Source organism: Diadema setosum, chromosome 6 (genome assembly GCF_964275005.1).
Source record: "Diadema setosum chromosome 6, eeDiaSeto1, whole genome shotgun sequence".
Taxonomy (NCBI): Eukaryota; Metazoa; Echinodermata; class Echinoidea; order Diadematoida; family Diadematidae; genus Diadema; species Diadema setosum.
In genome coordinates, this window is record NC_092690.1 from 1,991,052 (window position 1) to 2,009,590 (window position 18,539).

Here is an 18,539-nt window from a genome sequence, read left to right on the forward strand (position 1 = left end):
CATGCTTATTGGTACGAATGACCGTTCTTCTGCTCATGCACAAAGTGGAACTGCGAACTGGCTTATACTGCGGCGCCTTCGCTGGCGAACATTCTTCCTTCTTTGTCAGATCCAAGAGCAAATCTCGCTACACTGTCAGAGTGTTGGCAACTTGAAAGCTTTCTTAATGTACCACGGCTACGAAAACCGTTTTGAGAAATTGAATAGAGGGTTGATGAACACGAGTGTACAAAATTGATGGTTAAGTTGTTAGTTAAAAAAAAAGAAAAAAAAAGATATACATAATGGTAGATCATATTACAAGGCTACAAACGATTATTATAAACCGATTTTATTACGAGCGTTTCCCTCCTATAAAATATACAATAATGATATCGTAAGTATAAATGACGTATATATCAAACACAGCCCCTCAACTTTTTGTGTCTTCCCTGAGGCGTGTTTATTGCTGAATCTCGATAATATCATATAGAATAATTACACCCTTGCTAACTTTTCATCTTCAGCTTACACAAAAGCTCACACGAATAAACATCGGAACCTATGGGCTCAATATTGTATTGCAACACAATCAACTGTGTGACAATCTGTTGCAGTAAGTCCCCTTGATTCTCAATACGATTCTCAATACCTTCGAATCCCAGCTCTTCACGGGACTCTACACGCGCCACTCATTGCACAGCGTCGTTATGGAGAGGATGGTTACCCGACTCGTCATACGTTACAAGACGAAGCTCAAAGTGTTTTAAACGAACTGAAAGTATTCATCTGGCATTTATTTTTTCTGTAATTGTCCCTCTTTAAGTATAGGACAATGCAGGAACGATTGAGTACGGTACACACACTTCACTTGTGTGGAGCGCACCCATAATCACAAGGTTAGACTTCTTTTCAGGCGACCGTTTTCTGTCGTGATATTCGTGGGATAATCAAAATCTTATGGAGTGCATCATATTATGTTATGGTTAAGGAGAATCGCCTTGAAGGAGGGGTAAAACAATATGACTAAAATAACGTTGAAACGATTATGCATATTCTCGGAATTTATTGTGATACTTCAGTGTAGCCAAAAGCGTTGTGTCTGAATCCCTCAGAGCATAATCATATCACACTGCAACAGAAATTGTTTATTACGTACATATCATTAAGTTCCTATTTCCCGCAGGAGCTATCTAGGTATCTCTAGCAAGCGTTGCCCGCTGGGTGGCCTCAGCGTCTCCTCCAACAGAGCCCCCGACTTGATGACTTGGTGCAGAGAGCCAAAGGCTGGTGGCGGGAAGAAAGAGAGAGGGAACATGGGGGAAGAGAGCCCTTGGTAAGGGGAAAGTTTGTCTTACATTTATGTTTAAAAAAATGCAGAAAGATTAATCAGGGAGGTATCACGTTACCTGCTTCGAAAGATAAAACAGTCTACTAGTATTCAGAATTTGCGGTCTTTTCAATGTGTCGTCCTCACAAGTTGAGAACTCTACAACAAGCTGCGATGTCATTATTTTAGAACAATTTTTTCAAAGAGCTCATATAAAGAATTTCATAACTTTTTCCGACAATATTGAAAGAGCGCTTGACTACATTGTATATGGGCCCCTCTATCAACAAAGCATAGAGAATGACACAATATTATTTGCTTCAATATAATCGTATCTCAGGAACCACCGAGAACAGTTCAAGGAAAGTAAATGCATTTTGTCATCCTTATAATCTATGTATCATTCTGGTTTTGTTTTGTTTGTGTGTTTGGTTTTTTTTTTGTGGTTTGACAATTCTATGTGTTCTTTTATGAAAGTAACTCTCAGTTTTTGTCGGTTAAACACTATGGACACACGGACACATAAGCGTAGGCCTAAATACAAAAAGCTTAAAAATTATGTAAAAATAATAACTCTGCGACGCAGATTACTTTGTTCGATGGAATTTCAACCCTTTTTACAACCCTGTCTAACCCGTCGTGTGATTTGAGTTCCTATTAGCACAGAAAACGCAAAGCATTGTACCCTGTCTGACCAACGTCTCTGGCACAGAAAGGGTTCAGATTTTTGGTATAATAGCGCCCTCTTTCTTACCTTTCTTTCCATTGACTGCACCCTTTCTAGGCCGTCGTGGACTGACGTCAGCTAGGGTAAAACTCCTCGTGATGTCATCTGCTGATTGTCGCGGACTCGTCGCTTCTTTAACGTCTAGAGTTGGAAGAGAAAGTAATGTCATGTATAAACAAGCGAGCTTACTGAAAGGGTTGCTGCAGAATTATACATTAGTTAGCTTTAGATTTTGACGCGCGGACGTTTGTGACGACGAGTGCGCTGGACGTTCTCCTCAGTCTCCCCTGCGTCGTGTAGAAAAGTAGCTTTAGATTACGCTGGGACGCAACGTATAAAGAATAAAATGGCGCCCCATATGATCGGTGCATGAAGTAGTTCTCTAAGTTGCAAACTGTGCGGACGTAAAAATAGCCCAGTACGCGTAGTGAAAAACTCTGCTTCAGAACCTTGTAGATGTAGATGCCGTAGCTCTCCTACGACGACGCAAGCTACAAATAGATCGACTTGATGCGCGCTTCTGCGCATGCTCAGAACATGTTTTTTTTTTTTACCCATCTGAACGTCCACGCGTCAAAATCTAAAGCCTTCTATTGTGCATTGGCAGACTTTTGATTCGCGACCCATCCAAAGAGTACTACACCCAAGAAAAATACACCAAAAAACAGCAATAACAACAACAGCAAGAACAAAAAACGATCAAAGGCTATGTGTACCTGTCAGCTGCAGCTATAGCATTCTGTGCCACTATTACATGTGCCTTACTGATAGTTCGAAAGGTATTAGTGGTGCTGCTAATCACCATAGCATCATTCCAGCATCATCTTTTCCATCCCAACATGAAGATCATTTACCGGTGACTGCTGTTCACTGCCCAGAACAATATAATAATGCAATCATTACATTGTATCGAAAATGACACAAAAGGGCAAAACGAATAAATTATGGACTTTTCAATTTCGTGCGAAGTCGGCCAAACATCAATTCTAACAGAAGGTACCACGATGGAACAGTAACGACACATACGAAGGCTACATGAAAACACAATGATGAGCAAAAATGACGCAGGATAAAGGAAATTTTATTCAAAATTGACTCTGATTATATAAACATAAAATCGGATCGGGCATCTAAAAGCCATCGCACAAACGTCGGGTTAAGTGGGAGGGCATGATATTCTCCAAGCCATCGAATAACCGCCTGTGGAGTTTCTCAGGTTTGTAACAAAATAATCGCAATTCTTTTGACTTTTTGGTTAACCTTTTGAAGTTCAAGGCTAGGTTGAATTGATGTTTATATGGTCACTTTGTCACGACAGCCTTAGGAAATAACACCATGGACATACTTGTGCAGAGAAGTTCGTGATGTATGATGACGTCACGACGTCGGATATTCTCTTTCCAGAAGCAGCTGTCGTGGTCGCGGACGGGGATAGCGTGAACGAAGGAGAGACAGTAACGACTCGGGTTGACCGAGCTGTAGCGGAGGAGAAATGTGCCTGAAGGGCGCCCCCTTAGGAGAGACTCCGCATCATCGCGGCTGATATCGCCGTGAAAGAATCTAGCAGCAGTGAAATAGACGGTAGAAAACTTTGATCGTGGATGGTTTGCATGTGAATTCCCTCTTGTGTTTTTCCCTTTCTTGTGTTCTGATACACCTTCATTTCTTTCTTTTCTTTCTCATTTTCTTCTTCTCTGAAGTGCCCTATATCAACTCCCCAATTATTTTTCATCGGCCTTTGCGTCAGAAGAGTAGAGTCAATGGCACATGGTTTGTTGTATATTTCAGCTCAGCTCTTGAAAACAAACATTCGGCGAATCAGTGTGGACAGTAGTTATTCAAAAGGTAGAATGCTTCGACTTTTACACCACGTATAAGAAAAAAAAAAGAACATTTTAGTAATGTTTTCGGTTTTAGAAATAGTCAACTGGTTTCTTCTAAGATTATACTAACGAACAGGAAATAGCGATTAAAGGTCGGGAAAAGAAATAGAAGGAAACAAAGTAAAAATCATTTTCTTACCTGTATATTCGATCCACCTGTCAAGGCAAAGGGTTAGAAAATAAGAAGGTTGTGAATGCAGAATGTAAAGAGCGCATGAATAATTGCAAGGGTTTTGTCTTTTGTCGGTTTTGTCAGTTGGATTTAATATTTTTCCTTTTTTTTTTTTTTTTTACGAAAGCAACCACGAAAGGGTTTCAAATAATGAAAACAAACTTTCACAATGTCGAGAGAGCTAGTTCATTGGTAACGCTAACTTTTTCTTGTATTTTCTTCTAGTCCATTGCAAAATATTTCTTCACTCCTTTAACCTGCCAGAGCGGTAATATCGTTAAATAGTCCATGGAGCTGATATCATCATAAATCCGTCGCCTTGTGACGAGAGAAGCGTAACTCAGATGGTGGGTAACATGTGTAAAGAAGAGCGTATGTGTGAAATGTAGAACCAATTATGGTTATACCTCTTTTGGAGTTTCGACTGAGTTTGCTAGTAGGTGTTGCTCCAAGGAGTGGACAGCGGTAGAAGACAAACATAAACTGTATGAGGTAAGATACTTGAAAGAGCGCTACTTTATCTGTCACCTCACCTCACGAAACCATGTGTCCATCTTTTTCTTGAGCCACAAAGTTCCTGATTGGTCACCCGTTCGTGAGGTCTTGCTTCCGTCAGAGCCGTCACCACGCGGGGAGAAGGGAGACCCAAGCTGCATTTCGACACTCACCGAGCGAGTTCGTGAGTCAAGCGGTCTGATTGGTTCATTTGAGTCCCCCTGAGGTATGGCGTCTCGCAAATGACCAATCCTGATTTGGCTTTTAAGGTACTGAGACACGGAGGCAGCGATTCCCGTGAGGAAATTTTCATCCGCTGCTTTCACGCGGTTTGTGTTTAGTAACGAGGAGAAACGATCGAAGTTTAATGGGTCTATCAGGTCACCTAACACAGAAAAAAGTAATGAAGATCGATAAAGAGAATAATAGTGATGATGATGATGATGATGACGATGATGATGCTAAGGATGATGACGATAATAGTAATAATAATAAAATAATGAAAATGATGATTATCATTATTCACATATAATTATTAGAGTCGTTTAATTCATACACACAGACAATAATACGTTCTACAAGTTTTGCATTGCACTGTAAGTTCCTGAGTTGTTTTTCCTTACCAAATGTTCATTTAGACTGTTGAATATATCTGATATTTGATTGCAGAAAGAACACATCCAGAAAAAAATAATAAGCAACATGAAAACACACTCAGACAAGAATCGAGATAGCACGTAGATGGTTAATATTGCTGGCAAATATTCGAGCGGCCTAGGTATAAGCCTGGCTTACTTACAGCCAAAAAAGGCGGAGAGCTTTTCGGGCGGACATCGCGGCTCTCGACCGAGCACTGTCGTAATGGTTTCGTAAAATTCCCCGAGCTCAACCTAAAAAGGACAAGAAACAACGAGTTGTGGAGAAAAAGAATTAAATTCTTTAAGCAGATATCACACTTGAATGAACTACAGTCGTAGATTTCTTGACACTGTTTGAGAAAGAATATACCAATAGACGTGTAAATTGTTACATTGTTTGAAGTTTTATCATAAAATGTGATTTTGCCTTCAAAATATCTGAATTATTAATATTTGGACACACTGTCGTTCATTTTTACAGCAAAAAAAAAAAATGAAAATTTAACTTTCTACCGAAAAAAAAAGTCAAATGAACAGAACAGAACAGCGGAAGAATAATATCTGACAAAATATTTGAAAAATACTTGAAATTCTACATTTTTTTTTTCGAGGAACCAGGAAGCAGGGGTATCAATCTTAATGTCCTAATTGACTTTGAATTCATTAATACTCTGGGTCTTACGTCAACTCTAAAATAAAAGGCTAAAATCCTTTGAAACTCTGTCACAAAGTTGTCCAGATATGCTGCTCCAGGCCAATTCGCTGTCAATACTATCTCAAAGTGGGCCTGATTTCTATACCGACACATTGGCGTGTTCCACTTATTTAAACTTATATACTTACAAAATATGTCAAAACTATAGTCATGATAGTGCATGGTAAGATTTACTAGACGGACATTGTGTTTATTGCCACGTGTTATCAATGATTCAAAGTTAGAATCTGAAAGAACAAATTGGGCAGTATTACTCTGCGATATTAATGTAATATATGATTATAAAAAAAAAAAAAAATCAACGTCATTTATGCACTATACATCGATAATTCATAATGCACATTGTAACTGCTTGAAACTTAAGCATGACTTTGAAGGTGCAGCCACCTCAGAAAGTGGACTTAATAAGAGAGAAAGACACACAGAAATATTAGAGGATTAAAGAAAAATGAAAACACTCCGTACTTCTTCCCGGCCTCCAAACAGCAGGTCCCAAAAGTTCTTGGCTGCAGACGATAACAAGAATATTGTTGTAAGATCATTATCAAAAGTAAAACCCGGCCATCCTTTTAAGGAAGAAATTATTGTGAACATTAAAGGGGCATTCCAGACGATTTTCATAATTCCACATCATGTAATAGGACATATACATAAATCAACAGCTCCATGCATAGATTTGTGGAAGTTATTGTGGTCTTTGAGCAGAGAAATCAATACTCTAAAAAAATCAAAAACAAAATTACACCGAAGAAAACGATGATATAGGAGCCTCACATATTTCAGAAATGTATAGCAATGCAATTCCTTGACAATGCTACGTGCTTAACAAGTTCACCTGTGTAGAATTTATGCATGCTTTCTTCTTTTGCTCTGCTTCCTGGAGCCCCCACTCATGCATTCTTATAGTGAGGCTGCCACGTCATCATCCTCGTTCATTGTGATTTGTTATAAATTTTGAAAACACTTTTTATACTCATCCGAATCACTACAAATTCTGAGACTCACTACCCAGTATAACCAATTTATAGTTGTTCGTATATAAAAGTCTGAAAATCATCCGGAGGTCTCCTTTATATAATCAAGCCAACACCTACAATGACCTTTAGTTTAAATAGAAGTGTAAAAGCTCCTGTTTGAGGAAGGCTACATGAGATGTAGATTAAGACAACAACTACAACTAACTATATTTTCGGTGCAGGTACAGCCTGCGAGTTATACAGCTCACAAGTCATACAGCTTATGAGTTCTACACTAAGCAAACAACGCTCACGAGACCGACACAATAAAACCCCGTGTTGTATCTGTCGAACTCGTGGGCTGTTCTAGTGTAGGTCTCATGGGCTTTACCTGACTAGTGTCGAACTCGTGGGCTGTAGTACTCATGGGCTATATGACTCGGTGTCGGTCTTGTGGGATGACCCCAAAGTGATAATATTCTCCTGTTGTTTACCCTGCGCTAATGACTGTAGGGCAGAGCGTTACACGCGAAATGTACATAGTAGGGAAATACAATTATGTATAGACATGTGCATAGGCATATTCATGATTATAGTATGTACTTTAACATCGCAATGATATCACTGTTTAGGTCATACTGCGTCGAGACTTAGCCTGTTCGCCCATTCAAGGTTGGACAATACAATGTAATGGATATGAGGATCCGAGCACCATGAATAATAGATCACTTAATTGAAGTTAATCATAATTGTAAGAAAGCAAACTTATGGACGACCAGTTACGTGCGCTCTGGATGAGTTGGCAGTGAGGACAAACGGCCCAAGGGCAGAACCACTTTATTATTATAGTTAATTAATCAATACTCCTTTATAGTCTATGGTAGTAACAATAACAATTACCGTATTTGCCGTCGATAAGGCCGCGTCATTTTTAACAAAAATCAAGCAGTAAAGTCGGGGCGAGGCCTATACGCCAGAACAAGCATATTACTGTATTGTCTTTCTATATAACTCAAGAGAATCACATTCCGGACCGACACTTATAATTATGTATGGGACTATGCAATGTGCAGATTGTTATTACATTACTATTATTATTATTGTTAGGAAACGTATGGAAACATGTACAAATAACAACGTTTCTTATTAAAAAAAAAATGACGTAAAAAAACAACTGAAGTTTTGATCAGAACAAAATCCCTCTGTTTTTGTTTTTTTCTGTCTTTCATCACCAATGACGGGATGCGGCTTATCCGTCGTTGCGGTTTTATAACCGGCATATACAGTATACAGCCTTATTTGTACAGGGTACTTCTAATGCCCGTTATCAATCTGTCTTGAGTGCTCACTTGAAATTCTGTCTAATGGACTAGAACTGCATTTTTTTTTATTATTATTCAGGTATTTATTTCAGGAGAATAAGGATAAACACATATCATTCTCACCATCATCTGTTTGAAGTTGTGACGTGCTGGAGCGACGTTCATCCTTTGACGAGAACTCGTCATGGAATCCCTAAAATGGTGCAAAATGTGACAGTTATTCAGGAAAAAGTCTCCAACTAGTTGTCACATTCATTGATGTGAATTGTTGATACTTCCATTCCATTTCGTGCTTAGTATAATCACATTATCTTTTAAATTAGTCGCTCATTTAATTATGGGTTCTGCAAGTAACAGCATCTTTTTTTTCTGTAGCTTCATTTCAGTTCCATTATCTTGTGATGAAAGAATAATTATGTCGTATAAGAATCTAAACATATTGACGGTACTTTATTGTATTACATACAATATACAATAATTGTCCAACGGGTACGTGTTTTGTGTTCATTCTTTTTTCCCTTCATTCTTTTCATCCCAGAGTTCCGATTCATGTTATTTGATACACATCATGCGTTCCAGCTTTATGTCATAATCAATCGTTGCTTATAAATATTGTTATATCTTTCTCCTTTCTGACGAGACTAGAATATGTGACCCTGCACCTCAAAACAAATTTTTAGTTAAGACCATATTCTGAAAGAGCAGACTTTAAGCTTTAAAATGATGTATAACTCAAATCAAATGGACTCTCCTAACCTATCTAAATATTGGAAAGAAAGCACAAACTCAGGAAAAGTGTGAACTGAGAAAAGAGGCTCTGAAGTACAATGTCTATTCAAGCGCTTAATCTTTACCAAATCGTGCTGGCTGTGCGATGAATGGGACAAAAAAAAACAGGAAGTAAACCACCAGAGTAACAACAATGAAAGGATTATCAGATTAAAGTGAAATTAAGCATGCCTTATTAACACATTCTGTCCACAATTAATGCCAAATTTCAAAGCAGTAGCACTATCCTTTCGAAAGTTATTAGAGTTGAAATTGAAGAGTGTGGACAAGGTTTTTCAGAAATGAAAAAGGGATTCTAAAGACACACCTAATCACACTATTCTACCAAAAATGTTCGAGATAAACTGCTAAAAAAAAACACACTTTCCTGCCCGTTTTATGATACCAAATTTTAGCATAATGTAAAAGAAGACCCACTCTTTCAGAAAATATGAAAAAGTCAAGTTCGGCTAGGTTGACCCATTTCACTTATTTTCAGTCCTCACGCAAAATCAGTGTGTGCGACTTTATGTTCGTTTTGAGGTGCACGGTCACATATACAAGCTTAGGAGTTCCCTCCGTTTCCAACAACCAACACATTTGATTTCCCCATTGTTTAAAGCAACAATAATGAATTCCATATGATTTTGTTTTAATGTTACTACCTTCATCATAATAGTTTATTTACAGATGTAAATATTTGAAATACCTTTACTCATAATGTCGCGTTTAAAATTGTACACAACGTTGTAAGGAATGAAACCTGAATAAAATTAGATAACAGGAAATAAAAAAATGAAATATGCGTGACATGAACTGTAAAAATATGGAATGGGATGTAATAAGGGAGTTCACGGTTGTGATTTGCGCATGCGCAAAACAAACGTCAAATGAAAATGTCTGTGTATTTGCCACTGACTTTAAAATGTAAAGAAGTCTCGAGCAACTATGAGAATCTGAATTATGTAAGTACAATGTATGTGTTTCGGACTTAGAATGTATAGGTGTATGTCATTTATCAACACTGTTTAGCAAAATCTCTCCATGCCTTTTATCACTATTAGTTTAATAGAAGATGCCATGCTTCAACAAGGAATTCTTGATCACAACACATGTCCATGTTATTTCAAAGTCTGTGGTGTAGGGGTCAAATGAGACATGCGCTAAGCATGAACTCCCTTATTGAGTAAGGACGACAAAACAATAAAACGAGAATGAACACAGAGATGGAGAAAGTCTACCTTGATAAGTTGGTCCAATTCCTCCAAACGCATTTTGACTCGTATCGACATGAGATTGTCTGGGAGCAGAAAACTTTCTAAGCTAGCGTCACTGGTTGCCATGGTGAATGTATGTCTGCTGACGTCAGACAAAGCGGTCGCGAGCTGTCCAAGCAGTTGCCGCGACTCTGTGTGAATGACGATGAACATTTACTTTTTAGTCATATTTGACATAGGGTCCTATATCATTACCTCTAACGAATTTCTTTAGTAGCCTCTCGGTGGGCAAGTTGAACGTACGTTGGAAATAATGCATTTTGCCGTGAATATTGTGCATCAATGCTTCGTTTACTCAATCTGTTCATTATTTTTAAGCATGGTACAAGCTTTAGCATGACCGTGTACATCCACATAAAGAAACATCAACAACATTAACATAAATCATTGATACAATAACATTTTGTAAAGTAATCCAAAATGACCATACACGCCCTGCGAATAGCATGTATCGACTATTTTCGAAAGTATTTTGGCCTCTATAGTTAAGCTGGAGATGAAAAAAAAACAACAACAACAACAACAACAGCAACCAGCACCCTGCTTGGAAATACCATTCTTAATCGATATTTTTGATGGTCTCATTGTATCCGGGTTTACCTTGCGATAGAACTTGACCGCCATTAACTTTCCTTCTCCCGTTCTCAATACTCTGACCTAAGACCCTCAGACTGGTATCGAGGGCAGTCGCGAAATCGGGTAGGGCCGAGTCGAGGTCGGCGTAGAGGGCCGAGGTCGATGCGACGAGATCCCCGGCAGCGCTCAGGATTGAGAGAGAACTTTCCCTCTCACTGCGAGTAGCGACCTCACGCAACCGGGACGCCATCTACGATGAGTAACGTCTCTGGTTTGTGACCTAATGTGTGTGTCTGCAGCATCAGCGAGAGATGAGGTCAAAGGTTAGGCCTATGACCCTGACATGCAGTGAAGATAATATTTATTTGATAACATAACAAAAGATATAATATTCTAAAGCATACAAATTGATTTTATTTCATTTATTTTATTTCATATCATTAGAAATACAATGACAGTAAAGATTTTTCATAATGAGTTGCCCACAAAGTTATTTAAAATCAGTACAGCATTTTGATAAAGGAAAATAGCGTGGACGGAAATACAATTTTATGTTGAAACTTTAAAGTTTGTACAGAAACAGACAAAGTTGTTGGAAATGATAATTGTTACAACATATATGTATGATCTGCAATACATAAGATATGTACATCATGACGTCATCCTCATAATACTACGTGCAATGCGTGGTGATTGTTGTACAGAAAGATCGCAATGTGAATGTATTATGCTATGGATCATAATGTTTGACAGAGTTTCCTAATCAATATAGCAAATGACGTGTATTTTGATACACAACTGACTCTCTAAACAAAATAGATATGACTTATAAACACAGCAGTGAATGTCACGTGATTAATGTTGATATAACAAGAGTTTTGAATTCAATCATTGTCTATCACCAATGTTCTTATCTTGTATGATTATCATTATTGAAACAATGCAGACAGCACCCCTGCCAGTTACTGGAGTAGGACAGAACTAAACCTTGTTGAATTATCATTTGTCAGAAATAAAATTAATCACGAAACTCAGTACAAAAGATTCAGAGCGTAACTTAATCTGTTTCGATTATGACATCACAATGAATGCCGACGTATTCAAATGTCAATTACTTTGTGTGCGTGTGTGTGTACACTGTGTGTCCGTGTGTCCGTGTGTCTGTGTGTATGTAAACGTTCTTGATTAATGTGTGCAATTTTCATTTACCCCTTAATCTTGCAACTACACGGTATCAACCCCTAGAGACCATAATGCATGAAAGCAAGGACAGAGTGAAGGAAATTAGAGAGAGAAAGAAAGAAGGCAGACAAACTGACAAAACAGACATACAGACAGAGGCTGTCACCACATGGACTCGCTCGAATACACACACACGCACGCGCACGCACACGCGCACACACACACACAAGTAATGCAAACATCACGCTACAAGTATCACCTTATAAGTGCGACAGAGGCACTGTGGCTGAGATGATCCTACACTAATTCATAACAGAAATATGGATACATAGATCATTATGTGTCACGCTTGATAAACATCAAGGTGTTTTTCATCCTCGTAGAGTGATTGTTGTACTCTCTTCGCTATCGCACTGCAGCAGCAAGTAACAATGTTTTGCCGTTGCTAAGACAACTACGCGAGTTGATGCCGGATATACGAGCACTTTGCTCATTATGCAAAGTGACAACACACAGTGTCAAAGGGGGAGGAAGCTTGGCATATTCTAAGCCCTCGGTAACAATGATCATCGGATGTATGAACATGAGGTGCAATTTTCATTTGACATAAAGACCTTGGAGGACATAAACTAATAAAACATTATTCCCGCTATCAATGCAACGACATATTTTTTTTTTTTTTTTCTAGGCGCGGGTGCCATTGTATGTCAGTTTTTCATTCGATGGTATGCCTGCTTGTCCGCGTTTCAGGTGCAGCGGCTGCGTGAGTGTGTATGAATAATAACATGTCTGTGCATGTGTCGTTTCCTTTACCGATGGTTTTCTATGATAGCATTGAAATGAAAATAAATATAGTTGAATGTAGCAGTTAGAATTACAACAACGATTAAGATACTGTTGATAGTATTGAAGAATCTTGAACATTGATTACTATTTTGATAATTGATATAAATGGCAATGAAGATGAGAAGGAAAATTAGGGGATGAAGAACAAGGGAAAATAAAAATGTTTGATTTTCGCTGGTTGAACAGCATCAGCCAGGGAACTAGCCTTCCAAAGGGCCCTCTTACAATCTTAACCCATCATTGCACCTGAGCAGCCGGTTGTACGCCTGGGTCCAAAGGGACCTCGAATTCGGTGTGATATCTTCTTCTACAAAGCGGGATATGCAGCCACTCTTGAACCTAGAGCCTCTGTAATGTGTACGTGCACAGACTCGAATATCCACAGCACCATAAAGCTATCATAATAGAGGAGAAAAGGTGATCTTTCACTTTTCTTAAGCTTGACTGGGTAAGATTGTGGTGATCTGGATAAAGATTAATGGCTAAAACTGAATGTAAGGTTTTCCTTAACCGAATCAAACTTTCATATGATATTGTTTAAATTTTGAGAAAGCTGGTAGACTAAATTGTTTCTTTTGACTTTGTGTAATTATTCATTACGCACAGACTGTGCATGGATTTTCATAGGATTGTTGTGATGTTCAAAACTTAATGAAGTTAAGGCTCTGGAATCCTAAATTGCAATTTCACAACATAAGCGAGCTGGCTTTAACGCATGTATACAGTGATTGCAAATGGAAAGATTGAACTGCAACATTTAGGTAGGAAAGTTTATAATACGGTGAATAGTGATATAAGGATATGTATTTCATAGCACCAGCCAAGACAACGAATACCATATCTACCACTCTGTTATTCACGCTATCAAATTTCACCTTTAAAGACTGAACACTACAGTTCGACCCCAGTGTGTCCCTTGAAAATCCGACGAGGTCCTGGTGAATAGGATATCAAATAAGTACATCCCTCAAAATCGGGATTAATATTGATAGCTATGCCATGGCCCTCTAAAGCGAATGACCATAGGCAAGTAAGTTCACAACCGTTCATAGAATGACACAAGGCAGCTGTTTCTCATTTTTTTTTTCACAAGAAAACCTTCCAAAATAAGGAATGAAACAGAAACAGACAAACAAAGACAGCCTGAAGAAGACTGAGTTTAGATTTTGCGGGAAGAATAAAAGCCACTTTGGACGGTACGAGATTCATGGGCCTAAACATCACTATATGAATGCGCTACAGAAATCATACAACAATTTGATTTCCCGCATGTTTGTCAAAAAGAATATGTACATATTATGTGTGTACTACGTTGAACAATGCTAGCCCGCAGAGAAAACGTGGGGCTTGACCTTTTCAGTCGGTGCGTGTGTGTATTGTTCGTCAACTCTAGACTAGTTCTAGTTCCAGTGGCTAGATACTGTAAATAGTGACTCCACAGAGACAAGCAATCGGAGGAAAAGAATGCAGACAATTCTGTTCTCGTCCGATTCATACTCATAGGGAACCCTGTTTACTCGTTTACATCAAAACTTACTGAGATTCCGAAATCGCTGGAAATTTACTCTAAATTTTTTTAGTGCGAGAAACTTTCGCAAATTCTGATATGGGGCCAAAATTCGGGGATGCAAAATGCACGCAAAAGTGTTTGTCTACGTACACAGTGCAATAAATCCAAGTACGTAGCAATTTTTGTAACATGGCGGGTTCTAGTTTTTAAGTAACCATGTTTACAATTCAGAAATCGTCTCCTTTCACATAGATTGATATACCGGTCAACCAATGCAGCCTACATCAATATTCCAGATAACGATAAAGGTATATGTGTTCTGATTATCAAAGTGACTAAAGCACAATGAGTAAACATGCAATTAATGCGTTGATCTGTTGAAATGAAAACTCGAACTAAAATCTTTATCAGTATGATGTTCAGTGTGATGATACAACAGGTCCTCTTCCAGTGGCATGAAATAGAGCCAGGACACTGATATCAATATCGCTGTTGACCTTTGGCGACACTTGTATATCTTCGGGACTTTGTAACGCACAGCAACAAGTCACAGAATCATATTGCACAAACCGACAAGATTTTTTTTTCCTCGCACACCCACTGACACATCCATTCACAACTCACGAGTACGACAATATGATCAGATTACATTCACAGCTGCAAATATGTGTATGAAATTTACGCTGTACAGCAGACGATAAAAATGAACCGCACATAAACGTACCGATAATACGGCTCCTATTCTTGTGCGGCGATGAGAGTGGGCGGGTGATGTATAATATCTGCACGGATGAATGTAGGTCGAACACTGCTGTCTGGCAGACGGATGCCTGACATCTGTCTCCTGCTCAACTTAGTTGCAATTTGTTCTGAATCATCGATCAAGTATTGTTATTGCTGGCGATGGACACTGCTCCAGATAGATAACAATTATCGCTATGGGATTGTGTGTGATGACCTCAAGCGAGTGAATACACAGCCCCCGAGATAGTAAACATACACTGAAATGGTAGGCTGAAACATTCGAGATGCAGTTGCCCTGTTATGTTTGAAACTTACCTTTGCTCCTAGTGTTACCATAGTCTCTTTCAAGTCATAATCTTCCATTAAATGTACTTCCCACTGGTATACCGCACTTAACGACTACACTGTGGGGCGCTTGTGAGCTTTTGAATGATGCAAATAGCAGAGACACATCTGACTCAGCATTACCCCCATTGACTTCGGAGCTAATTATAAAAATGAAAATAGGAAAAGAGAGGAACAGTATTCTCCTAAATGGGAGAAGTCTTGATTGAGGCTTGCTCCCTTCGCAGGGAGCAAGGTGTGACAATAGGGGGAAACAATAAAGCCCTGATCGTGTTCTATTCCATTCCTGTGTGTGGCGATTCAATATCGATCGCACGCCTGAATCGTATCGAAGGGATCCCAGCAGTCAATTCAGCGTATCGCGGAGGCTTTAAATAAAATGTCCATAGCTCACCGTTACATCGCAATGACTTCATTAGGCCTACAGCCGTCCTACTTTATCGATCAACTGTTTAATCGATTGCGTCACACTTTGTTAAAGCTATTCCTGCAAACACATTCCTGCGTATTGAAGAAAAAGTCTTGCCAACAATACACTGGGTGTTTTCAATAACAGAAAGCATAATCAGTAATATGTTAATATTGTCAGGTATGAAGTCAGACTTCCCTGGTTTCTATATGAAGTAACAACTAAAATCAGATAATGGCATGCTCCTGGGTAATCATGAGATAACGGACGGTAGGTAATGACATGGTCTGCACCAGCGAGACGAACAAATACAAAACACGAAAGAAAAAATTCCCGACAAATAAAACTAAGTTCATATTCTGGTTTCCCTGGTTACTCATGAAAAATGCTACGGTCATTCAATTGGATTTAATTAGTGAAACTTTGATTTAGCTCTCACTTTATTTCTAATCCCTCCCCCCCCCCCTCCACACACACACACACACACACACACACACACACACACACACAGAGAGAGATTCTCGTAAGATGCTTCAGCCCAGTGATATGATAGCTTACTCAAGGTAATTGGAAAATGTCGCACTATTTTTTTTTGTGCCTCTCAAAAAAGTCTTTTTTTTTTCAAGTCAGATTTATGCCTAATAACTAAAACTACACTTTTTTTCAAATTTCCCAGTTTGAAAAGTGTAAAAATTATTCGTCTGCAAACAGGACCTTAATAATTATACAGAACGGGCATGCGCATTATAATACCCCGTATGGTACCCCTAAGCTGGTCCTAATGAGGGCGCTTTTTCATAGTAATTTGCTCACGTGCACATATGGTACATTTAATGACCTTTTCTCTTTCTCAGTTGAATCTTCCCTTGTTTTAAAACTGACATAATGCATAAGCTTGCCCGACGTCACAATTTATAGAATTTATGTTCAAACAAAGAATGAGCTCTGAACTCATTTGTTTTGCATTGCATGCTACAACAATCTTTTTCTCTTCATCTTGTCAGATACCAGGCATGCTGTCAAGTGGAGTTGCTTTCGAGCAGTATTTATACGGATAACATGAATAATCATTACATCACAGAGGCTTATCTTGATGAATTAAAAAAAAAAAAAAACGATCATGCCTGTTGGCACAACTGTCCTTTACGTAATTTCCTGATCATGCGCAAAGTAGAACTACGCACTGGCTTATACTCGCAACAAACAGTTATATTCTCGGTGTGAAAAGCATCCCCGGTTGACTAGAGAGAAACACTAAAATATCCCCGATTGAAGCCGTTTGCGAGAACACACACACACGCACACACACACAAAGATCTTTCAAACAACTATTACAAAAGGTCAGTGAAATAAAATATTTTGATGGATGTATTGAGATTTCGGTCAGACCACAATGGTAATAATAGATACAAGTAGGATTCTGCTGTTTTGTATTCTATTTTGTTTAATTGCAATTAATTCTTCGCCATTTATTAAATATCACACTGTACATTGCTGTAAATCGAATCCATTTTACAAGAAATAAGATAACTTAACTGTATCTCTCTCTCTCTCTCTCTCTCTTTTTTTTTTTTTTTGGATATCATAAAAATCAAGAATGTATGCTGAATAATGAACTGTCGTAGAGTAGTCGTAGAGGTTTAAATCAGGTACCTTGCAGGGACTTGGCGTATTTGTAAGTAGTTGTTTGTGTAACGCCGTTGTTTATGAGGTTCAGCTGTTGGCATCACTTTTGCGAACCAAAGGAAAATAAAACATCCTAAACACTATGGACTCTTCTTTTTTTTTTCATTAAGCACACCAAAGCGTTGATATATAAGCAATTTTAGAACAACACTTATTTCATTAAAGTTAAAAGAAATAATCAAATAATAGTGTTAACACATATCACGTGTGACTAGCATAATTGAATTTAAAGAGAACAATAACAAATTCCAGCTTGAGTGTTTCTATTAAGCAATTATTAGCTAAACGCCCCGAAACCGCCCGTAAACTTTAACTTGTTTTTTGCTTCATTATTGTTATTATTTTTATATAATGTATAAATACGCAGTGTGAAAGAGGTCAGAGGTCAACAAAAGTTTGGCAGAATTATTTCTGTGACACACAAGTCTCTCAGTAAAGTCTTAAAAGCCTTTCCAATAAACATAACTTATGTATATAATATAAAAAAAAACACGCAGTGATCTGTTTCGCAAAATTTGTAGGAAGTTGTACTTTTACTTTGTTCTATGCATCGTTACGTCATAACACTCTAATAGCAGAGACTGCGCAGACACTTCAAGTATTCATAAATTTTGGGATAGATTTTCCGCTTTTTCTCAACTTTCACTAATGTGTTCTACTGATATTGCCGCATTCACTCAATCCACATGTCTATAAAGGTAGACTTGCCCTTTAATGTGAAATGAAAGTTATGTGGACATAAAGAACATTGTGAAGATATAGGCCCCACATAATCCCCCATACACTTATACACGATACAATCATTCATAAATTCAATGACGATTTGAAGGTATGTACATATCTAACAAATTGATTAGCATTATAGACGCAATAGATTCATCCACTTTCGACAAATAAACGATTCTAGATGATAATATGCATGTTCTTTTTCCTGGACTTACACTTAATAGTAGTAAAACACAGAGTGTCTTTACCCTCT

At 38.2% G+C, this 18,539-nt stretch overlaps 1 protein-coding gene across 1 annotated transcript; it reads right to left on the bottom strand.

Moving 5' to 3' along the window:
* Positions 1–1,145: 1,145 nt before the first annotated feature.
* LOC140229960 (uncharacterized) lies at positions 1,146–11,105 on the bottom strand. Its single transcript, XM_072310160.1, has 10 exons — positions 10,863–11,105; positions 10,227–10,393; positions 8,341–8,410; positions 6,405–6,445; positions 5,386–5,476; positions 4,625–4,971; positions 4,059–4,075; positions 3,382–3,596; positions 2,064–2,177; positions 1,146–1,266 (listed from the first exon to the last, which is right to left on the bottom strand). The coding sequence occupies exons 1-10, from the start codon at positions 11,086–11,088 to the stop codon at positions 1,169–1,171; spliced, it is 1,386 nt and encodes a 461-aa protein (XP_072166261.1). The 5' UTR covers positions 11,089–11,105; the 3' UTR covers positions 1,146–1,168.
* Between the last annotated feature and the right edge of the window lie 7,434 nt (positions 11,106–18,539).